The following is a 22,615-nucleotide window of genomic DNA, read 5'->3' on the forward strand; positions in this document are numbered from 1 at the left end:
CACTCCCGAACCAACCCACTCGGCTACGGCGGCCGAAATACTTCAGTAAATATCTAAAACACTAAGTAGTGTTAGGTAAAAATAAAATATCCACTTCTCTTTCGATTTGCTCCACTCCGTACAATTTTTACGAGGGGAGGTAATATCATAAGCACATAAGCACACTTATTTATGATCTTCTACATACATACATAAACTAAATGAGGCATATATAAGAAGACTGTACTCACCTTTTCTGTTTGATTGCCATCGTATTTGTCACGGCTATCTGTTGCCCAGTTGGCAAGTCCTAGAAGAAATTTCATGTTGGACATTTAGTTAAGAAAATTCAAGTCACGGAATTATTATATTTTTTTGTTTTCGTAATTTTATAGTATATTTAATATGGAGATATATCATTAATTTTTTTTTTTTGTATCAAATATATAATATAACTTTTTTTGTATTATCACAGGTGGCTATGGTTTCACCATTCAATGAATGAACCGATCAGCCAGTATGCGACGCATTCACTGATCTAACGTTGCACCAACAAACATTCAGATTGATTATTATTTCCATAACTGACAGCTTGGCTAATGAACTACCGTTTGTTTACTGTTTACAGTTAACAATATTGCATTGGTCTTGGTATTTCACTCAATGCGGCTTTGTGAAAAATTATAGCGGAAAAAATTGTTTCACTAGCACAACAAAGCCAAAGCGTCAACTCTGACTGAATATAAAATAAATCAGCTCAAAAGCCGTATGGCGAACAGTGAACATAGCAAAAATACAACGCAACGGGTGCGCGATACACTATAATCAAAAATTTTAAAGCTAATGAAAACTGGGCATTGAAAAAATCGCTGGCGCATATACACACATGCATATGTAGAATAGAATGGGTGAAGGGTGCGCTTGAGGTGAAATACACACAGAGATACAATTAACATATACGGACTTACGTACACACACATATATACATATGTTCACATACTTACATATATTAATATTTGCATAAATAAAAAGAGCAAAAATAAATAAATACTAATGTGATGCCTCGGCAATTATTCAATTAATTATCTGCTTTTTACTTATTTGTTTTTAACTTTAAATTGTCCACCACTTTGCTTTGCATGAGCTACATAACGAAAATATGCAAAGCAAAACAAATAAGACAAAAAAAACAAAACAAATATAAAAGCAAAGTAAGGAAGACCAAATACGGTCCGGACCGAACTTTCTATACCCGCACACATTTCAGTAAAATCTTATTTGGGCTGGTTGTAGTTCTTGGAATCAAGCAAAATAGTTTACAACATCAGATGGACGAGCGGAAATTTAGACTTAGCATATAAAACGTGTGCGAATTTTTTATCTGATCTCAATAATAATTATGCGAGATGTAAATGAGGTCAAAAGCAACACGTGCACCCAGTTTGGGCGAGTTTTATTAAGGGGGTAGATACTTGTAAAATTTCAAAAAAAAGAAATTTTTTTCGAAGCAAAAATAGTAGGAAAATTCGCCCAAAAATTCATTTTGTTTTTTTTTTTGGAGGATTTTATTATGCGATTTTTTTCCATTTTTTTTTTAATTATATAGAAATTATGACATTAATAAACAAAAAACTTTTGGTTTTTTGTATTCAGGTCACTGACGCCGATGCTACAATGCCCGCCGATTGAGAAGCCCGCTGCGACCGTCCTGGAAGAATGGAGTGTACAGTACATCCGCCACTTTAAATGATTAAAATAAAAAAATTATATTATTTTAATTATTAATTAAATTATTAATATAATTCTACTGTTTTGAAAGAAAATATATTGACTTCTTCATTTTCAATGGCCGTTTACTGTCCCCTTACGTTCTTATTGAGATGCACGCAATTACCCATAGTGTATTTTTTTTTTACTTTACAGACATTGCTTAATCGACTCCTCTTATCGTTCTGAGCATTTTGATTCACATATATCTCCATCTATCTCGATTCCTTTTCCTACAACCATTAAGTGAACAAAATTCTAATACCCTGGGCACAAGTATGCGCGGGTATAAAAACATACTTGTACATTAATAAAATGAGGTGGGGAGAAAAAGCGCGACGAAACTCAAGCACACCCCACCCGCTTCTAGATTCACTAAAAATACTCAACACAGACAGGGGTCGTGCAGTGAGGTGGCTGTTGTGTGATTGGCTGCAGGCGGCGTATACGTCACTCAGAGAAATGCATGTTACGTATGCGACGTGTGGCACCCATACAGTCGCACAGCTACCAATTGAAGCTGCTGGTGCAACATGTAGCGGCGGCAACGGTAGCGTGTGGGACGGCGCCCCACTTACTTTCACTTACTTGCAAAGAACTTCTTCTTCCACATTTAACCCGTTTCTTGCGCTGCGTGGCCGACGTGACACATTCAACAACTTCTGCCTGTACATTGCATTGGCGACGAAACAATTTTAATGATTTTTTGTTTATGTTATACACTGACTAGCACTTGAATTTCAATGTAGTTACACTCACTTCCGCATTTAGATTAATGGTTTTTTTACATTTACAACAACTACAGATGAATAAATTTTAATCGTTTCCAAACAATTTTGAATCACTTTAAACTCATAAACAACAACTAACAGATGTATGTCTGCATAGGTGAATTATCGAAGCACAGAAAACACTCAATGGCATGCAAATTATGAAGATAACAATTAAAGCGAAAGATATTTTGCGTATTACATACGACGACGACGATAGCGGTCGGCGACTGACTCAGCTATCGAGCGAGCAATTGTCGAAAAACACATGCCAGCGAGTCTTGGCGGCGCGAAAATTCTCAACGATCACCGAACACACAATAGAGACGAATACCAATACCGGCCGATGCTGACACCACTGCCACTACATCAACAATGCTCGTAATACCAACAATGCGCGCCAAATGCGAATACCAAATCAAAGGCAGACAAGACAATACGTAGCTGCTACAGCACCACCAACAACCGCAAGTGCCGGAAAATAAATGCCAACAGAGCGTAAAATTGGCAAACTTAAGCAATTGAAGTGGAAGTGTTTACAAGAGTACGAAACAATCGAATATTCTCAAAATATGAAGAGATTATCACCGACGATCGTCAAAGACGAGGGGTATACACACGATAATCAAATCAAAAGCGGCAACAATAACTATAATAATAACAATAGGAAGCGACGACCATTTCAATTCATTGACTCTGAGCACAGTAGTACCAAACAGCTGCTAGGAGAAATGAAAAGCCAAAATGCTGTGCATTTTTCTTTTTTCATAGGCGGTGGAATTTCATTGCGTCAGCGTTGTGGTTGTAGCCAATCTGATAGGTGCAATAGAATCAATATTTCAATCACGATAACTTATAGAAGATAAAAATTCAATTAGGCTGTTGTTCACATCGACAACTGTGTGAATTAATATAGTTAATAATGAGCGATAACTGTGCGAAAATTCAAACTGATTTTACGAGCGCAATTTATAGTAATTTAAGTGGCTAATGAACCAAAAAAAACTCTGAATTATGGAAGTGATTTATTAATGCAGAGAGGCGGATATATTTCCGAGTTGCTGGAAATATTGTGGAAAAACTATAATCATAATTGGTGCTTTTAGGGAACTTCTGCTACGGAAAATCTTCCCGTGAAAAACTTACAGTAATTTGGAGGCGGCATAAAGCTACGTACATACATTACCATCCCATATTATGGATGCAGCTCGATCAAACACCTCACAAAAAATGTAAGCGTCACTTGTAGATGAGGACAGGTGCTGATAAGTGCCTTAACTAAACAATTTGCGACTGAAATAACATAAAAATCTTATTTTCATTCTAAACATTAGCCATCAGAATTTGAGTCATAATTCGTCGCGTCATTTATTTTTGAAAGAATAGTAAAAAAATAGAACAACTTTTCATCTTTTCATTTTGTGAAGAACAGAACAGCTGTTCCAGTGCCATTACCGTAAATGAATTCGCTTTGTTGTAATCGTATAACAAAAAGTTTAAATTTTAATAGAAATTGAAGATTAAGAATTTCACGCACTGATCAAAAACTTTCAACGACAATTCCGAAAGAAGCCAAAGAAGAGTTGAATAAAGTTCATAGCATACCTACACCATCATTTGCCACTATTCGTGGATAAATGATTTTAAACGTTGATGTCATATCTGCGCTAAGAGTGAATCACGTTCTGGTCGTTCAATAGAGGCTAACGCTGAAGGGCTGTTAAAAAAATTCATATTGTATTGTAGTAAATTATCGAAGAATGAAAATGCGTAAAAAAGCAAGACCGCAAGAGAATGTGTAGAACACACAATATAGTACTTAAAAGTTATAGGCTCTTTGAAGCAAGGTCCAAAATAAAAGAATTACGTTACCTATGGTTTCCCAGCCTAACTCACTCTCAGGACTTGGCGATAAGATATTTTCGTAAAATGAAGAAGAGAAGAAGAGGTAATTGGGAAAAAGGCACATTTTGGAGAATTAAAGAAATAAGAGTTTTCAGGAGGCATAAAAAACAACATTGTTATAAAATGGTAGTGCTAAAAATAGATTGCGGTGGAAAATAAAACCAATTTTTTCTGAAATTGCTTTTCTTTGTCAGTTAAGAGATTATCAATCTGGCAAAGTATACATACATGCATATGTACATAAAATTCTTGTAATTTGCAGACTGTGTAATAGCCAAAGTGGCATCGGTAAATCAGCTGATATTTTTTCGCCGTGTCCATGCGGCTGCCAGCACACAATGAAACAAGGCGATTTCAGTCTTTGTTTTCTACTTTGCCGCCACAATCAAAGGTACGAAATGTTGTTGTTGGTCTAGCGGACCAATTCGAATGTATTCGCCTTGGTAATAGCATAGAATAGCATAAAAGAAAGCACAACAGATCTGGTAGAAATAAAAGAGCTTTAGAAGCGAAATTAGCCAACACGCATTTATTACGGCATCCGCATATATGTCAGTAAAAACATGCATGCATTTTTTGCTTTTTGAATTCTACTTCATCAAAATCAAAATGCTCTTCTCAACGCTTGCCATTTCGGTTCCTTACCAAGAAAAGTAAAAAACAATCTTTTACCTCGCTGAACTTTTTTCAAGCACAACACACACTTTTTCATGTTTTTTTTTAATTTTTTTTATATTTCACTTCAGATATTATTTGAAACACCAACTATAAATTATCAATATACACAAATGGCAAAGAAAATGGATGTAAAAAAACTTTTTTTTGGACGTTACTCATATCTACGGCGAAAAAATCAGCTGGGCAGATGTCATCACCTGTAATAAATCGGCTTGAAATTAGCGTAGATTTTTTTTCTCGCTTTGAATTTTTCGCCTTATTGAAAGATTCCCCAGTTTGAAAATTTTACGCTCAGGGAGAAAGCCCCAGAGACGCCTTAGCAAGTGGTTCTCGCATTATTGGTCATAATAGCCTACCCCGACGGAGACGTTAATTCCGAATTCGGAATTAACTCAGGAGTTAAGTGCAACTAATGCGGATTGACAATTAGACTTAATTCTCATAATTTACGCGGATTCGGGAAATTTTCGATGGCAACATTGCCGAGAAATGCCAGTTAATAATCATATGATTGCGAATGAAAAATAATAACAACTTTAAAGAGAAGAACAAGAAAGACTGGATGCAATGCTAGTTCCCTCTAACACGTTTGAAATTACATTAATTACTTTGATATTTCGGAGCAGTTTGAGAAATTGCAATTTAAGATTTTTTTTTATAAATAATTATTTCTTAAGATCAAGGCTGCTAATACACGTATTGGCCCATCTTTTACTGGCAACACTATCCAATAAATAAATCAGCTGTTCGTTAATTCGCGTAACCATCTGTCACATCACAATTTTAATCAGAATTAACTGCGCCGGTAATTCCGATTAACGCCGCCTTCTGTCTAGGCTGCAACCCTTCTCCTCTCTCTTTTAGTGGGAGAGATAACAATAGATAACATAACCTGTCGCTCAACGTCGTTTTACCCAGTCATACTCGTACTAGATAGTTTTACGGATATACCAAATTTAGACACAGTGGCATATCAATTTGTTCTTTCATAGACGATTTTAGAATTTCCCTAACTACGCTCAATGGAACGTCATAATCGATCACTGCGTTTGTTGACCACTGCTTCCCTAAACAAATATATTAATTTGACGGAAAAAGAAATCCATTGTTTTCTCGACAGATGGCTGTAGTGATCGATATCTCATAAATCATCGACCAAACAATTTAAAGTTTATGTTCGTAGCCAAAGTGACATTTCACACTAAAAAAATGAGTTTGCTTTTTTTTCATTCAGTTGCGCATTACAGGGTGTTAACAAAAGAAGGCAACTGAGAAAATTTGGGCCATTTTACAGTTTTTCTTTGAAAAAGGCGAAAATGCAAGCCAGATCGCTGAAATTATGAAAGGTGTTTATGGTGCCGATACTATACAATTTTGGTTTGGCCAATTCTGTTCAGAAGTTTTTGATGTTAAAGAAAATGTCGATAATGTCGAAAATATCAATAAAATCATAGGAATAATCAAAGTTGACTGGCATGTTAGTGGTCGTAGCATCGCCCAAGAGCTACAGATCGACCATAAAACAGTTTCAAACCATTGCGCAAAAATTTTACGCAAATAATAAATTTTAGTACATACTAAGCCGTGAGTCGTAGACATTTTTTTTTTAGTATAAACGTTTGCCTACAGAAGATAGACAGACCATAGTTACATAGGTGTTAAATTTTGGTAGACATAAAAGGACTACTAAGAGATACGTATCGCCCAATTCGGCTATAGTCATTTGGCCATAAAAAAAATTGTATGCTCTTTGTTCGCTTAATTATCTCCCTAAAAAACAACTAATAAAAACTCAGAGAGCATAGATACCTGACAAAACTGAAAGTGAATGTGGGTTAACAAATGCTAACCTCGTATCTCTTCACCTTCAAATTTATTGTATAAATTATTACTCGCTCGCAATAAACGTATGTACGTATGTACGTGTGTTTGTAGCATATACTTGTATATATGTATATGTATAGCCATTTTATCTGTAAAACGTTACAAACAAAATCAGCAACACATGCACAGTAAATATTTATTTAATTTATCAAGCATGCGTTGAAGAAAAATATGCACTGCCAAATTTGCTTTAAAACGCTGTCAAAAAAATTAAGATAAAGATATTTGTTACCATATATATATACGTATAGTAAATATGTGATATTTACAAAGTTAATATTTGAGTATACGATCGAAAAGTTAAATGTATTGTACGGATAGCAAAATATGGAATTGTGCCTTCAAATCACTAGTTGTTTTTTAACCACTTCGGCGACTTGCTCCATTTTGACTCGTCTCGAAGGGGGATTCATTACAATAAAGTAATTATGTAAATTAGACTTCAAATAGCCCTGTACCACAAATTTCAAGTGAAAGCTTCGAGCAAAGTGAAAGTGAAAGCAATGTTCCAGCTTCAAAGGACTCAAATGTTTTTCCTTTTGATTGAAAGAAGTCAGTTGGCGCAAGCGTACTTGCTAGCTCACCCCAAGATTAAAGACAAGGCTGATAGATTTTCAAGGTTTGCTTGATAACTACGGTCAAAAAAGGAAGGGTGAGAGGAACTTTAGTTTCCACGTCACTTGGGAGAGGCGAATGAAATGAAAACAAAAAGCAAAGCTAAAAGTGTAAAGTGTACTTAGTTGAGTCCAAAACAAAAAACCAATGTCGTTAGCAAATTGTGAAAATTTGTGTGCTTTAAATGGAATTTAGGAATTTGAAAAAAAAAGAAACAACATAACTCGCGCACCATTTTGCAGCTATATTTGAGTTGCACGCAAGAGCTAAATATGACTAAATGTGAGTTTGTTACTACTGGCCCTTAGATTATCTCAAACAAGATTGCCTTAACTTAAGAGGATAAGGGTAGTCAGTTCGAGTTATTCAACAATTAACAAAGGGCGCTCGGGCGCTCTGGTGCGTTCGAGAGCAAGTAGCAGAACTTTAAATGCATTTTTCTCAAAACTATGTTTTTTTTAACTGGCGATCGAGGGTTGATTTCAGTAAAAGTTATACTGCTTTTGAAAAACCTATAAAACTCGTGCATGATCGAAGAATTTTTTTTCTTTTCAAAAATTTCGATTTTTTTTAAACAATTTTTTCTCTCGAAAATCTGAGAAATAAGGGAAGTGGGGGATACTTGATCACAGTTTTCACTAACCTATATTATTTAAATAAATATTAAATAATATTTTCGTTTCTTGAGGCCGCCATACTGTAAATTTTGAAAAAAAAAGCTTCGATCAGGCACAAGATTATCTATTAATAAAACTATATTAGTTTCTCTTGTCCGATTGATTTTAGATGAATCTTTTCCAAGGACTTGTGATGATCACCGCAAGGGACTTCTGGAGGAACGGGCTCCCGACAAACAGCGATAACTTTTACAATCATTAATTTTTTTTGAAATTTTGCTTAAGCCAAGTCGAAACATGATGCATTAATGCATATTTTTTTATTTTTGTAAAATAAACTCGCCAAAAAAAATATTGAAAATCATCATTTTTTCGAGTCTCTGACTACCTCTAACCCCTTAAAGATTGAATGCCTACGAGTTTTATGCTATTCCAATTGAAAACCGTACACTTTAGATAAAAATATCAACTTTAATTGAACAAAAACTCACTTTTAACAACGCCCAATAAAATTACGCACTTTCGCACATTTGTATTCACAGAATTCGTAAACAATCCATTGCCATGGCATGAGCATTTGCTGTGTTGATTTTTTCGTAGATCTGATTAAATTTTGTTAAACATATCCCAAGTGACGTCAGCCCACATTTTGTCAAATTCGCTCAGAGCCGAATAACGGTATGTTATCCACCACACCTCTAAAAATCTTTTCACCATGGATAAAGGCATAATAAGGTAGAGCCAAGGCGAATCTATTAAAGGTGGTATCGTTAGACCAGCTGATTTTAGCATAAAATTAAATGACGAAAAGACGTTCCATTCGCACAATGTTTGTATATTTCTAGCACCAACTTCATGTCGGTTGTAATGTTATAGTTGATCTAGCCCCATCACCTTTAATGAGTGCGCTTTCAGTAGAAAGTTCTCTCCATTCTCCATGCTTTTTTCGTCTTTTTTTTTAAACTTTTTTTAATTTTTTATTTTTTTTTTAATTTCTTTTTATTTATTTTTTTAATAAAAAAATTCTTAAAAAGAAACAAAAAACCACAAAAATAAGAAAATAAACCAAAATTAAAAAAAAAAAAAACGAATAAAAGAAATTAAAATTTTTTTAAGTAAAAAAATTCAACTACACTTTCGTTAAGCTTTAAGCCAGCAGTAAAGATGGGCATGAAACTGGGATATGGTATAGGTTTGAGTAGTTTTTCCATACATTCCTCATAGGAATTCCTCAACACTGAAGAGCTGAGTTGCATAATCAAACTTATGGAGCCAAGATTTCATGCATCCACGCATGGCAAGCTGACCTTGCAACTTCAGGCTTTCGTTGCTTAGTTGAGTCAACTTTTTCGGCAATCTCAATAAATGAAATAAAGGACTGGAGCGAGAACACCTAAAATTCCGTGTCCAAAAATTTTCTACAGAACTCAATCATGTGCAGATTACTAGATCTATGTGCATCTCCCATATGAAATGATTCTACCCATAGGTCATTTTTCGAGTTAATCCTCATAAATTCGTTATAAAATTTAGGCCCATAATTAATATCGTAAACTTAAGTCTCTCATTGATATTAGTCTCATTATGTGCTACCCTACGTCTTACCTGAGCTTTATTTGGAAGATTATTGAAAAAATGGATATAGAGTGGATAAGTATTGTCTATTAATAAACTATATTAGTTTACGCTAGTCCTGCGTGGTCGATAAATAAATTTATATATCGTCGGCTGAGTGGCAGATCGCCATATCTGCTTTGGTCGAAGAACGTTTTATCAAGCTCGCAAAAAAACGCTCTATCTCAAAATTCGATTGAAGAAGTCCCTATCTCTGCTGCCGCTTTGAAAAAGCCTTATCTTCAATGAGATTTTTATTCTTAAAAATTGTGGTGCTGTGGAAATAAAATTTATTTCATTATTGAATTAAAAAAGTCGTTATACATTTCAGAAATTATGCCTTTAGCGCATATCGCTATCAGAAAAAACTTATAACTCGTTCGACAAAGAATCAAGTTGCAATCCGATTGGAATGAAACTCTGAAAAACACCAAAGCAAAATCGATATTGGCTCCAACGAAAAAGTGAATGGTAAAACAAAATACTTTTACTCAACTCTCCACTAATAGAATGGAGTTGGATAAAAAAAGAACAGAACTATAAAATATGTACACCAAAGAAACAGTTCCTGAAATCGAGCACGATTTTTGGAAATTATTTATGAAAGAAATTTTATTAAACTTCACCACGTCAAAATTATTTAAGGAATCAAAATTTCATTCAAGATAAGGCTTTTTTAAAGCGTCAGCTCAGTTGGGGGGAGTTTTTCGATCAAATTCTGAGATACGGCAATTTGCTACTCAGCCAACGATATTTTATAATTGCACATTTTTTGTTTATTTATACTTTTTATTTTTTTTTTTTTTTGTAAAAGTGTTGTGCAATCTATAACAAAAACCATAAACTCAAAGCTCGAAACTTTGTACAATATTTAACAAATTACAAAAATTCTTGCTTCGGCAGAACATATACTATACTACTAAAAAAATTGTCATCAAAGTTTTAACTTTTTATTTAACTTTTTTATATTTTTTATAAAAGTGTAGTACATTCTACAACAAAAACCATATATTATTGTTATTAGGCTTCTGTGCACTGCGACCAAAGTAGATCTATTGTGCAAAGCCTGCTGAGGTACCCTATATTTTGTTGCTTTTTAAAATTTTTAACATACATATATTAGTTTATATGGAGGTACAGCAATACCACCAAGGTCCTGTAGCCATTGCTATGCCTGGTAGAGGACATTTACAAAGAATGTGTTCTGAATTTTCAATGTCCATTTCACAGAATCGGTCTCAGATAATTGTCTCAGAAAGGCCAATTTTGTTTAAGTGATATCTTAACCATATAACTCAAAGCTCAAAACTTTGTATAGTATTCTCAAAAATTTAAGAAATTTCAAAAAATAAAAAGCATCAAAATTTTCAACCCTTCATCAGGATCAGGAAAACTTCAAGGTATACCGTTTTATAACTCATTCAATTTTATACTATATTTTTTATTATAAAACTTAAGTTTAAAGTCGCTCAAAAATTAAGTTCATTTTTCACATCTTTTTGTTTTTTTGTTTTTTGCACACGATGTTGAGAATTTTTTCCATGTAAAGCAAATGCTTGAAAGTCTTTTATATGGAAGAAAATGCCCAAAACTTCAGCGAAAAAATTGCCAAAAATCAACCACAGTTTGGGCTTTGAATTATATTATATTATATGATGTTTTTTCTAAAAAAATTAAAAGAAATGATTAAATACAAAAAAGTTAAAACGTGGTAATTAGTCGCGCTCCTATTTTTCACTTGAAACTGAAATGAGCTATAAAACTGCACCCAGAATTTCATAAAAAATTTAAATAAAAAGTTAGAAATTTTGATACATATTTTTTTTGAATTTCTTAAATTTTTATGTATTTCGAACAAAGTTTGACACTTTTATTTATATGAATTTTGTTGCAGAGTGCACTATACATTTATAAAAAAATTTAAAAAAAATTATTAGATACACAAAAAAAAGCTTGTTAAAACTTGGTAATTCGTCGCGCTCCTATTATTTTGTACACAGGTCTATGTATATACATATATTTTAGCTCATTTTAATTGAATCACTCTCTGGAATTTCTCTTTGGACGTATAATTAGCACATTTAAAGCATTCGTTTCTGCGTAAACAACTTAGACTACATTAAATTTACGATTGAGCAATTAACACCTTACAACACAGAGCTGGACACATAAAAGTAAACAACTTTCCGCCACATTATGTAGGTGCGCATACGTTTGTAAGCGTGTGCGAATTTTAATTGCAAATATACTCGTATTCCTCCAAAAGTAGAAACTACATTTGAAATGTTTAATCATAGAACTGTCTGAGATGCTGGCCAACAGGAAAAGATTTTAAGTTCAACTAAATTTTATAGATTTCCAAATGATTAACGAGACTTTAATCAAAACATAAATATAAATAAGATAAGAGGTTTGTGGTGTTCAAATTTTAAATTGGAGGATAGTGTAGTTGGAGGATATACAAAGTGGCACAGAAATAATCATCCTATCAGAAGATTTACAACTTTTGGCGTACGACGAATCATTTTAGTTCGGGGAAAAAGAAATTCATTTTTCTCGGTAGATGGCTGTAGTGATCGATACCTCGTTCGATACTTTGATCAAACAATCGAAAGTTTATGCTCGTTGTGAAGGTGACATTTCGCACTAAAAAAATTCTTTTGGTGTTTTTAGTTTGCTCGATTCAGTTGTATGTTACAGGGTGTTAACAATGGAAGTGGACAAAGAGAAAATTCGGTACATTTTGCTGAAGGCGAAAATTCAAACCAGGCCGCTGAAACTGTGTGTTGTAAACAGTTGTTTATAGTTCAGATAGTGTAACAGCTAATTACGTGCAATTTTGGTTTCGTCGATTCCGTTCAGGCATTTTTGATGTTAACACGTTCACGGACACTAAAAATTTCAGGGAGCTGCAAAAATAGACAGGCAATTATTTTTGAAACTAGTTGTAATATCCAAAATCTGATTGTACATATATATAAGAGTAGTCAGAACATCGTATTTTAACTGTTATATGAAAGTACTTAATGAATCAAGTGGCCATTACTTTGAAATGTACATTAATTACAAAAACTTAAAGTTACATGAAATTAAATGAACAAAACTTGGCTTTAAAATTTTAATGCTGTAGCATGCACGTCATTTTGCATCACTATGAAAATGATTGCTATAGCATTCACGACCGCGAACGTGTTAAGGAGGAAAACCTCTCCATTGTGAAAGCGTGAAAATTAATTGATTTTCATGATTTTTTTTTTATAAGTACGGATGATTATTTGGCGATCGGACAGATTATAATTTATTTAACATATTATATATTCATCTATACTGACTCAAATTTTTACTAAAACAGATTAAAAATTACAATTGTTATTAATATTAGTGCAATGACATCATAAAAAACTAACGCACCCTGAGGGACACGATACAGCGGTGAAAAATCATCTGCAATCAAAAAACCAAAAAACTTCTTAATCTATACATCAATGGCGATCGTCGTACGTGGTGGTTTTTTTTTATTTTTTTGTTTTTTTAGGAAATGGTGCAGGTTTGAGAAATAAGTTAGTGTTTTTTACCCTTTTATTGTTTTCGAAATGCTTGAAAAAATATTAATTTTTGGAATTTAAAAAAACGGCTATGTACGAGTGTAGTCAATACATGTACAAAAAAAAAAAATTAAAATCGGTTCATAAGTCTTCGAAAAATCGAGGCCACCGTGGTCAGAAAAGTCGCTTTGAAAAAAAACGCGTTTAAAGTTTTCATTGGACGTTGTAACTCACCACTTGCACTTATTGTATTGGGTGCAACTTCGTCAATTTTCAAGTTTTTAAGTTCAAATTTTTTTACATATTTTTGTAAGTTGTAAGAAGTTGTCCGGTATGTTAGTAGCCGTAGCATCGTCCATATGTTTCCAGACCTAAAAAAAATGTATGCGTGGAAAGCGTTTTCATCAAATAAAGATGTTGCGTATTTTGCAGCCCTTACAAATTCTTCCTTCAGGGACAGAATTCATAAATTGGAATCTCGTTAGAAGAAATGTATTGGTGTTCAGGGAGACTATATTGAATAATAAAATGTATTTGAAACCATAAAATTGTGTTTTCCTCATCAAATCGCAAAATTTATTGAACAACCTAGTAAGCTTGCATTTTAAATTTTAAATTTAAAAAAGGGTTTCGAACGTCAGTCTCGTTATTTAATAATCACACCTCGTATTGTAATTAGACCACAAAACATTGCTGCTAATAACATTCAAAAAAAAAGCTCCAAAAAGCTTAGCTAAGCATTAATGCAGGTGAACACTTTTGTTTTTGTAAAATGTCGCACATTGAAATAATAGACGCGTTAACATAAAAACGAACCGCAAAAATTAGATATCCACTATCGCTCATTTCCACACATACACACATACAAACACATGCCTTGGCATGATATTTGCTAAGAACATTAAAGTGTCAAATCAAATATTTAAACTGGTTTTAACTGCTATAAAACTATAAATTTATATGCTTAGATGAAATACAAAAAGTTTTATATTTTACAGGAGGTAGTTAATTTATTGTACAATCCCGTTTTTTTTTTTTTAACAAATAAAATTCAAAGCGCATTTGAACGGAAATAGAGTATTTTTTTTTTATTTTCTCAGTATTTATTTTCAATTAAAGTAAATCATTAAATGAATGCGGTAATGCGACATCATTTTCATTCTAATTGCGGGGATTTTAATAAAACAATTTTCAAAGTTGAAAAATATCGGTGCATGCTTCATTTAAGTTTTATAATTCATTAAACAAGTTTATCTGCACTTTGAACCACAACTGTTAAAGTAATTGAATATGTCCAGTATGTGAGTGATTGCACCGTTTTCAGCGCTAATTGAATTATAGCAACAAAAATGACATCAGAGTAAGTAAATATTTACATTACTACAAACATTGAGTTAGCATTATGAGAACGGCGCTAGGCGGCAATGACTAGCAGCCAAAAAAAACACGGCGAGTGACTCACGCCATTAATGTCTGTACGGTGAACTGTTGCTCAGGACTCAATGAATTCGAATCAGCTGTTGAACTGACGTAATTGTAGAGTTTTCCTACTCTTCTTCTTTCAATTCGCATTTCCAGTATCTTCCTCATAGGCATTGGTAGACAAATGACAGAGTTAGTGCATTGTACAAAAATGCAAGTAAAAACACTCTTCTTTTTACGGTTTTTTTGACAGGTACCCGAGGTTTGAGTTTAACAGGCACCTGGCTGGGTAATAGTGAAAGTGCTTGGTCGTTTTTGTATTGGCGGTGTTGCAAGGCCAAATTAGAATTCTTATGGTAACATCAAAAACAATATAATATCGACAAAACAAAAAAAACAAACAAAATAATATCTTTGACTTGGCAAATTTATAATAAAAAGTATTTTTAATATAATATGCTTTTCTATTAAGAAATATTTAAATGTCTACGACATTTTTTAGACTTTTTGATACGAATTTCTATGAAATTTAATCTATTTTTATGCAACTATGTCACATAAAAGAGGGTTTTGGAATAAGGTGATATCAGCTGTGGACATTTTTTGACGACCAGCTGTGCGTGCTTGTACTAATGGACCTATGCAATGGGGTTAGTGAACATTGCAATTTTTACCCGAGCGACGACAAGATTTATAATTTTTGCAAATAGTAGCAGTATATAATGCAAACAGAGCAATGGAGCGCGTACAGGTCAAACTAAAGATTTCCATCACACGAAATCATGTTTGTTTCTTATTTAATAAAAATGTTATTCCTAACCAAAATTGGATGACTAATTTTGCGCCACCTAGTATGTATTGTTACTGCTGTACAACATAATGAAAAGATTTTTAATGGTGTGGCCAATATGAGACCGTTAGTCGGCTCTCAGCGAATTTGATGCGGATGGGCTGACGTAGTAGGAAACGAAAAAAATAAGAATGTGTTAGTGGCACACAAAAAAAATTAACACCATGTCACTTCGTTACCGTCGAACACCGACTGATTGGACGTGCGTTTGAATATGTGTTTGGACGAGTGTCTGAAATTATAGTGCAGATTTCGGCTGGCGAATCAACCTCCGAATCAATAATTTGTATTAAGGCCATAATAGTCTAAGAGCTCATGACCAAAAAACCCAACATATTTTATACTTCTTGACATTTTGTGTGAGATTAGTTTTTTAATACTCGAATCGATATCCGGGGGCTGGCTGCTCAATAGCGGTCTTAAATAATATGTTGGGTTTTTTGGTCATGAGCTCTTAGACTATTATGAATCACTATTCAAAATTCCTAGTAAAAAAGTAGAGCCAGCGCGTGCGACAGACAGTATATAAACGAAATAAACGATATACGCTCACTCTCGCGCGCCCACATTCACGTAAGTCGGTCTCGCTCGCACTCACAGGAATGAAATTTTCCAAATTTTCCATGTGATGGGACCATCAGAATGGGCTGGCTCTACAGATTTCATCAATTTATTGTATTGCCAATGTCGTGTAAAAAAGACAGCCAGTATAAAATATGTTGACTTGTGCTTCCATCAACGCACTTTCAACATGGGCTGGCAGTACTTTGGGACCATGAGAATGGGCTGGCAACCATCGTTTCATTTTATACAGACCGTAAATGAAATTCTGTTAAAATTTCAAGTGGTATAAAATATGTTGGGAAAATGTTTTTATTAACAATTTTAAAAAATAAAAACCCATAATTAGGACCGCTATTGAGCAGCCAGACCGCGGGATATCGATTCTAGTATTAAAAAACTAATCTCACACAAAATTTCAAGAAGTAATATATAAAATATATTATGTTGGGTTTTTTGGTCATGAGCTCTCCGTCTATAAATGCAATGCAGCCAGTCTGTCTAAAGTATTATCCGTTGGCATTTGACTGATGTGAAAAACGTACCGTGGTGTCTCATTGAAAGTATTGCCGCATAAAAATAAAGGTGTTCTTGTGAAATCAAACATCATATTTCATTGTGTGGATAGAATTTATGGTAGACGATTATGGTCATGAACTTCGATATAGAGACGCACATTTATTTTTCACGACAACTTTGTTAAACCTAGCCTTTTCTCGGGCTTTTATGGAAAAGATAAGAATGTGTTTGAATAGACATAATGAATTTAAATTCAATTTATTTATCTTCGTTTCAGCGCGTTACAAAATTGTTCTCCTTTAAACATTTATCTTTTTCGGCAAAAGCAAAAAGTTGGCAGTTTTTGGGCATTCCGTCATGGCGTATGGCACGCATGTGACGCCTTCTATTCAAATATATCAAAATAATCTACAGAGTCCGGCACTCGAAGTGTAACCAAATTCAGACCGCTCGCGCAGCTAAATTGCCAGTCCAGAGTAAACGAGAAAAAAGAAAATTAGTAATATATTTCAAAAGTAATAGTGTGATTACATTATATTTGGCTGGAAAATCACAACAAGCATTCGTGAGCTCGAACAACTTAAAGTTTCTATTTATCGCACCGTTACTGGTTACAATGAAACTGGTAACATCGCGACACGTCATGGCGGTGGTCATCAAAAGACTGCAACGTCACGTGAAATGGTTCAAAAATTGAAGAAGCGACTTGAGCGAAATCCCCGGCGAATTGCCAATCAACTGACGAAAGAACTGAAAATATCTGACTGTAGCATCCTTTGCGTACTGAAAAATTATCTTTAAGTCAAGAATAACAAGATCCAAAAGGCGCATGATCTCACACCAAAGCAGCAACAAGTCAGACTTGAGAGAGCGAAGAAGTTTTTCAAATTGAACAATTCGTAAATTTCCAAAACGATAGAGTTTATTGAACCGACCGTTCATATGAGAATTTGAGTCATCGATTGATCACCCTCCACATGTAATGGTTTGGGCCACTGTAACCGCAGATAGGCGCTCTCCAATCGTTTTTATCCAGCCTGGTGTCAAGGTAAATGCGAAATATTATCGGGAAAGTATTTTGGAGGTTGCTTTGAAGCCGAGCAAGGTCTGAACTAAAAGATTCACCAGTGTCGAGGCGCTGAAAAAAGTTATTGTCCGCGAGTGGGCCAAAATATCTACAAGTCATATTCGGGCAGCATGCGATTCGATTCTCAAGGACATAGTCAAAGCAAATGGTGACCATATCGAACAAAAGTAAATTGATTTTTAATTTTGTATTATTTTCACTCATTTTTTACTTTGAATTGCATAAAAGTAAATTTCCAAACTAAATTTATGGCCTTCTTAATTGGTTACACTTCGAGTGCCGGACCCTGTATTATACTGTCAGTCAAATTCGTTGCCGCAACGGATGCAATGGATCCATTGTGGCCGGTCTATGACTTTCGATACTTTTTAACCTAAGTTCTCATTCTTGTTTACAAAAACGGACATATTCTTACACTCTCTTCTCTTAGTTCTCTCAAACACCATAGCTACAATAACGTCACGGCAAAATGTGCTAATTTATCTATCGGGTGTTTTCCCTAAGAGCTTGAGAACTTAAAATGATAATACAAAACAGAAATGTTAATGGAATGACTTTTTTTTTATAATAATCTGGTAGATAATTCCAAGGCATTTATTTTTGAATATGATATCCCGCATATGTCCGCCGTGGCTATGAGTTACATGATCCATTCGATCAGTCCAATTTTTGACTACTTTTTCCAATAAATCTGGCATTTGACGTCAATGGAGGTTTGAATATTGCAATAAATCGTGCTAGATGGCAAGTTGCGGCGTCTTGTAGGGACGTTGATGTTTAGCTCGATAACTCTCGCCATTCACCGCAACGGCAGTTTCTTCCTCATTTCGAAAGAAATAAAGACTTAAGATTCTTGGTGGTATGACAATAATAATCATTGAACAATGAGAACACAACTGTGTACATAAAATGTAAATATGTAGCCGCACAAATGTTTCCCGTATAAGTAAGCTTCTGCAGAGCGCGTGCGGTTTTCTCTCTCTCCGTTTAAATGCACTCAAATCTTATTCTTCTTAATGCAGATATCACTCCAAGAAACAAATGATAAATGATAATACTGGACTGCTGTATGAGGCTGTGAAGGTACCATCGGTCGATCCTCGGCAGGAAATTGCAAATCTTCGAGTGCATTTCTCCCACGAAAAAGTTTCTCATAAAATATCTTCCGTTCAAAATCGGCTTAAAACTGTAGCTCCTGAAAGAAGTCTACGCGCCAAATATTTATTTATGTATGATATTTATTTTTATTTTTATATAAATTATTAAATTCAGCAGCGCGATTTCCAAGTTTCAATCGAGGCTCTATTGTTATAACATGGGTATTTAGACGAAAAAATAATAATGCAAGGTGGCGCAAAATTAGTTACTCCATCGGAAAGTTTATAATTTATGGAAATGGCGTCGTACGTCAATCATATTTGACACTTATGAGCTAAACAGCTGCAGTATATACATACAGACAAGCAGTGGGGCGCGTAAAGGTCAAAATAAAAATTTCCATCACTCCAAATATCTTTTTTAATTTTATTTTAATTTTTTTATTTTATTGTCATGTTTCATTATTAAAGAAAAATGCAAGCGAAAAACATGTCATATATTGATCAATATTTTCGGTAATCACGCTCCATCAGATACAATTTGATGAAAGAAAAGTGGCCGCTCAAAGGGACGGCAGACATGACAAACTGATTTTGCTGCATGCCAACGCCAGGCCACACGTTGCTAAATCGGTTCAGAGATATTTAGAGAGACTAAATTGGGAAATCTTGCCCCACCCGCCGTATTCCACAGACTTTGCACTTTCGAATTACCATCTGTTCCGATGAATGTAGTCAGACCTTATTGGAGAGCAGTTCACTTCTTACGAGAGCATCGGAAACTGGCTCAATGAATGGATCAAGTCAAAAGAACTCGAACTTTTCGTCAGAGAAATCCGTATGCTGCCCGAAAGATGGAGTAAAGTTGTAGCTTCCAATGGCACATACTTGACATAATATCATATATTAAAATGTCTAAATAATCCGTAACTTTGGCTAAGAGAGGAAGAAAACTTATTCCCAACCCCAATATTATATCATATTTAAAGTCATTCGCACTCAAAATTGGATGATTAATTTTGCCCCACCTTGGAGAACACTTAAGATATACTGATTTGCTTAAGAGGTTACATACGTGCAGCAGCGCCAAAAATGCGCTAAAAGAAAACCTGTTTTTAGAAGGGATAACAATGAAAATAAATATAAAAAAATGTTATACATTAATTATTAGTACTTAAACTTTATAAAAAATGTATTTTAATTTTTCTTTAGAACAACTTACATGCAGTGACCGACAACAGTCTACATACACCCCCATTTCCACTGGATTGAAAGTTCAAAAACTTTACTGAAAAATGTGTTTACACAGTTTTATTTGAAAGCTTTTTCTAATCATTATAAACTTAAAAAAATCCATACATTAACATAAAATAGCAAAGCTATGGCAAAAAAAGCTTAAACCAACGTTGACAAAAGTCTACATACAGTACACAAATATCTTACTCCAGTGTGAAAAACTTTACTTAACTCTTAAGTAATATTGCTTCTTAGTATTTAGTTGGTCCACCATTAGCATCAATTACTGCTTGAAGCCGTCGTGGCATCGATGTGACTAAATTTGTTAATACTGTAGAAGTTAAATTGTTTCAGGCTTCTATTAGTCGTTCTTTGAGTACTGAAGCACTTGAAATCGTATTTTTTCTAATTTTTCGATCCAAACTTTCCCAGACATGTTCAATAATATTCAAATCTGGGCATTGCGGTGGTGTATTTAATTGCATGGTAAAGCAGCCAATCCTTCACAATGTGTGCTGTGTACTTTGTATCCTGTTGAAAGACCCAACCTGGACCAAGCTCCAAATCATCCACCGAAGATTTCAGATTGACTTCCAATAGTGATTTGTATTTATAACGATCCATATTACCTTCAATAAATACTAATCTTCTAACCCCAGATGCAGCAACAGCTCCCCAAACCATTACATTGCCGCCACCATGCTTCAATGTTGATTCTAAATTCTTCGGACTCAGTGCAGCATTTTTTTCCTCCACACTTTTGCTCTTCCCACGCTACCGACTATATATAAAACTTCGATTCATCTGTAAACAAAACTTTTTCCCAAAAATCCATCTCCGTTTCCCAGTGTGCTTTGGCGAACTCCAGGCGAAGTTTACGGGTGTTTTTCAGAAATAAGAGACTTTTCTCGAGGTGTTCTACTATGAAAGCCGTTTTTGTTCAGAGCTCTTTGAATTATTCTTGGATGAACACACTTGTTGGATGAGTTAGCTATATTCTCGGCCAATTTTGGAGCAGAAACTTTTGGATTTTTGTCCACTTCTTTTAGAATCAAGCTGACGTCTCCGCGAGATAGTTTGCTCGGGCGGCCACTGCGCGGCTTATTTCGGTGGAAACACTGGTATGGACTGTTGCACGACTTAAGTTTAAGATTTTTGAAATTTCGCCATATGATTTTTTTTCTTTCCTATGCTGAATAACTAAATTTCTAACGTCAACTGATATCTCTTTTCGAGGAGCCGTTGTAGATGCTTAAGTATTCATATTGCAACTAAAATCAATATTAGCAAAGCAACAAACATAAGAAAAGGAAATAGACAAACGGTACTTTACCGTTATCACAACATAGGATATCAGAGTACCAGCTAGGAAACCGCTTCTGTATGTACACTTTTGTCAACGCTGTTTTTGCGTTTTTTTATCTCACTGTTTTATGTAAGAGAATGGATTTGTTTTAGTTTAGAAAAAGATTTCACATGAAATTGCATAAACACATTTTTAAGCAAAGTACTTTGTAAACAACGAAAGGGAGGGGTATATGTAGACTTCTGTCGGTCACTGTATGTAATTGCTTGATTGAAGTGAAAGGTAGATAGTGAATTTGACAGAGAATGTAGCTTCACGCTAAACAGCTGGCGATGCTAGGTTAAGTTGAATAGGACGGACAAATTTAGGATCAATAAACCTTAGACCATTTTTAGATTCAATATTTGAGCCCTTGATTTTGAAAGTCGACTAAGTCAAAATTTTTAAAAATCGAGTTTATCAGCTACTTGTTATCTAATCCTAATGAACTAACATAATCTGAAGAGATTAGCAGTATGCCATGAAAATTAACTCGTAAAATTGAGTGTATTTTTTGGTTGTTAAACAAAATACGGAAACTGTTCATTTTGATAGTCGACTAAGTCAGTTCGTTGTGAAATTTTGGAAAATAAATAATAATTTTGTAATGCCTTCAGATAACGATTCAGGTATGATCAAGTAATCATTTAAATGTAAAAACGTACTATTTATAGTTAATTGTAGCCATTGTACTGCGAAGAAGTTTAAGTAATGCTCCCAAGAAATGGAAACGAATAAGAGCAATATCGTCTTCAGATGAATCAACTGATACTGTGAAAGTGAATTCGGAATCCCACAAATGGAAGAAATCAACATGAAATCAAGAAAGAGGAGCCGAAATCAACTTAATTATGCACAAAATATAAGAAAAATGAAGAGAAATAGTGGAGAGGAATATGAAACAAAAAAGTCTAAGCTTGTGAGTGGTAACTTTTCGAACATAAAGATTGCCGTTGTTCCAAACAATGTATAAATGCAATTGGATATGTAGATAGGAAAGCAAATTTTGATTTTTTTTGGAAATTAGCAAGTTTTGAAAAACAGAATTTGTTTCTGCACGGTTTGGTCAATAAAGCAAATACGACCCAGAAATGAAGAAGGATATATAAGAAAATGTAGTTATA

At 34.2% G+C, this 22,615-nt stretch overlaps 1 protein-coding gene across 5 annotated transcripts in view; it reads right to left on the minus strand.

Moving 5' to 3' along the window:
* The window catches only part of LOC129235918 (oxysterol-binding protein-related protein 8), a 93,105-nt gene that overhangs the window by 42,283 nt on the left and 28,207 nt on the right, over positions 1 to 22,615 (minus strand). For 4 of the 5 annotated variants that reach the window (XM_054869996.1, XM_054869993.1, XM_054869995.1 and 1 more), the window contains one exon: positions 231 to 289. In XM_054869996.1, the coding sequence (XP_054725971.1) occupies positions 231 to 289 (59 nt within the window). Of the gene's footprint in view, positions 1 to 230; positions 290 to 2,334; positions 2,898 to 22,615 lie in introns of those variants that run through there. The other variant, XM_054869994.1, reaches the window with a different exon arrangement.

The sequence above is a fragment of the Anastrepha obliqua genome, chromosome 1 (genome assembly GCF_027943255.1).
Source record: "Anastrepha obliqua isolate idAnaObli1 chromosome 1, idAnaObli1_1.0, whole genome shotgun sequence".
NCBI lineage: Eukaryota > Metazoa > Arthropoda > Insecta > Diptera > Tephritidae > Anastrepha > Anastrepha obliqua.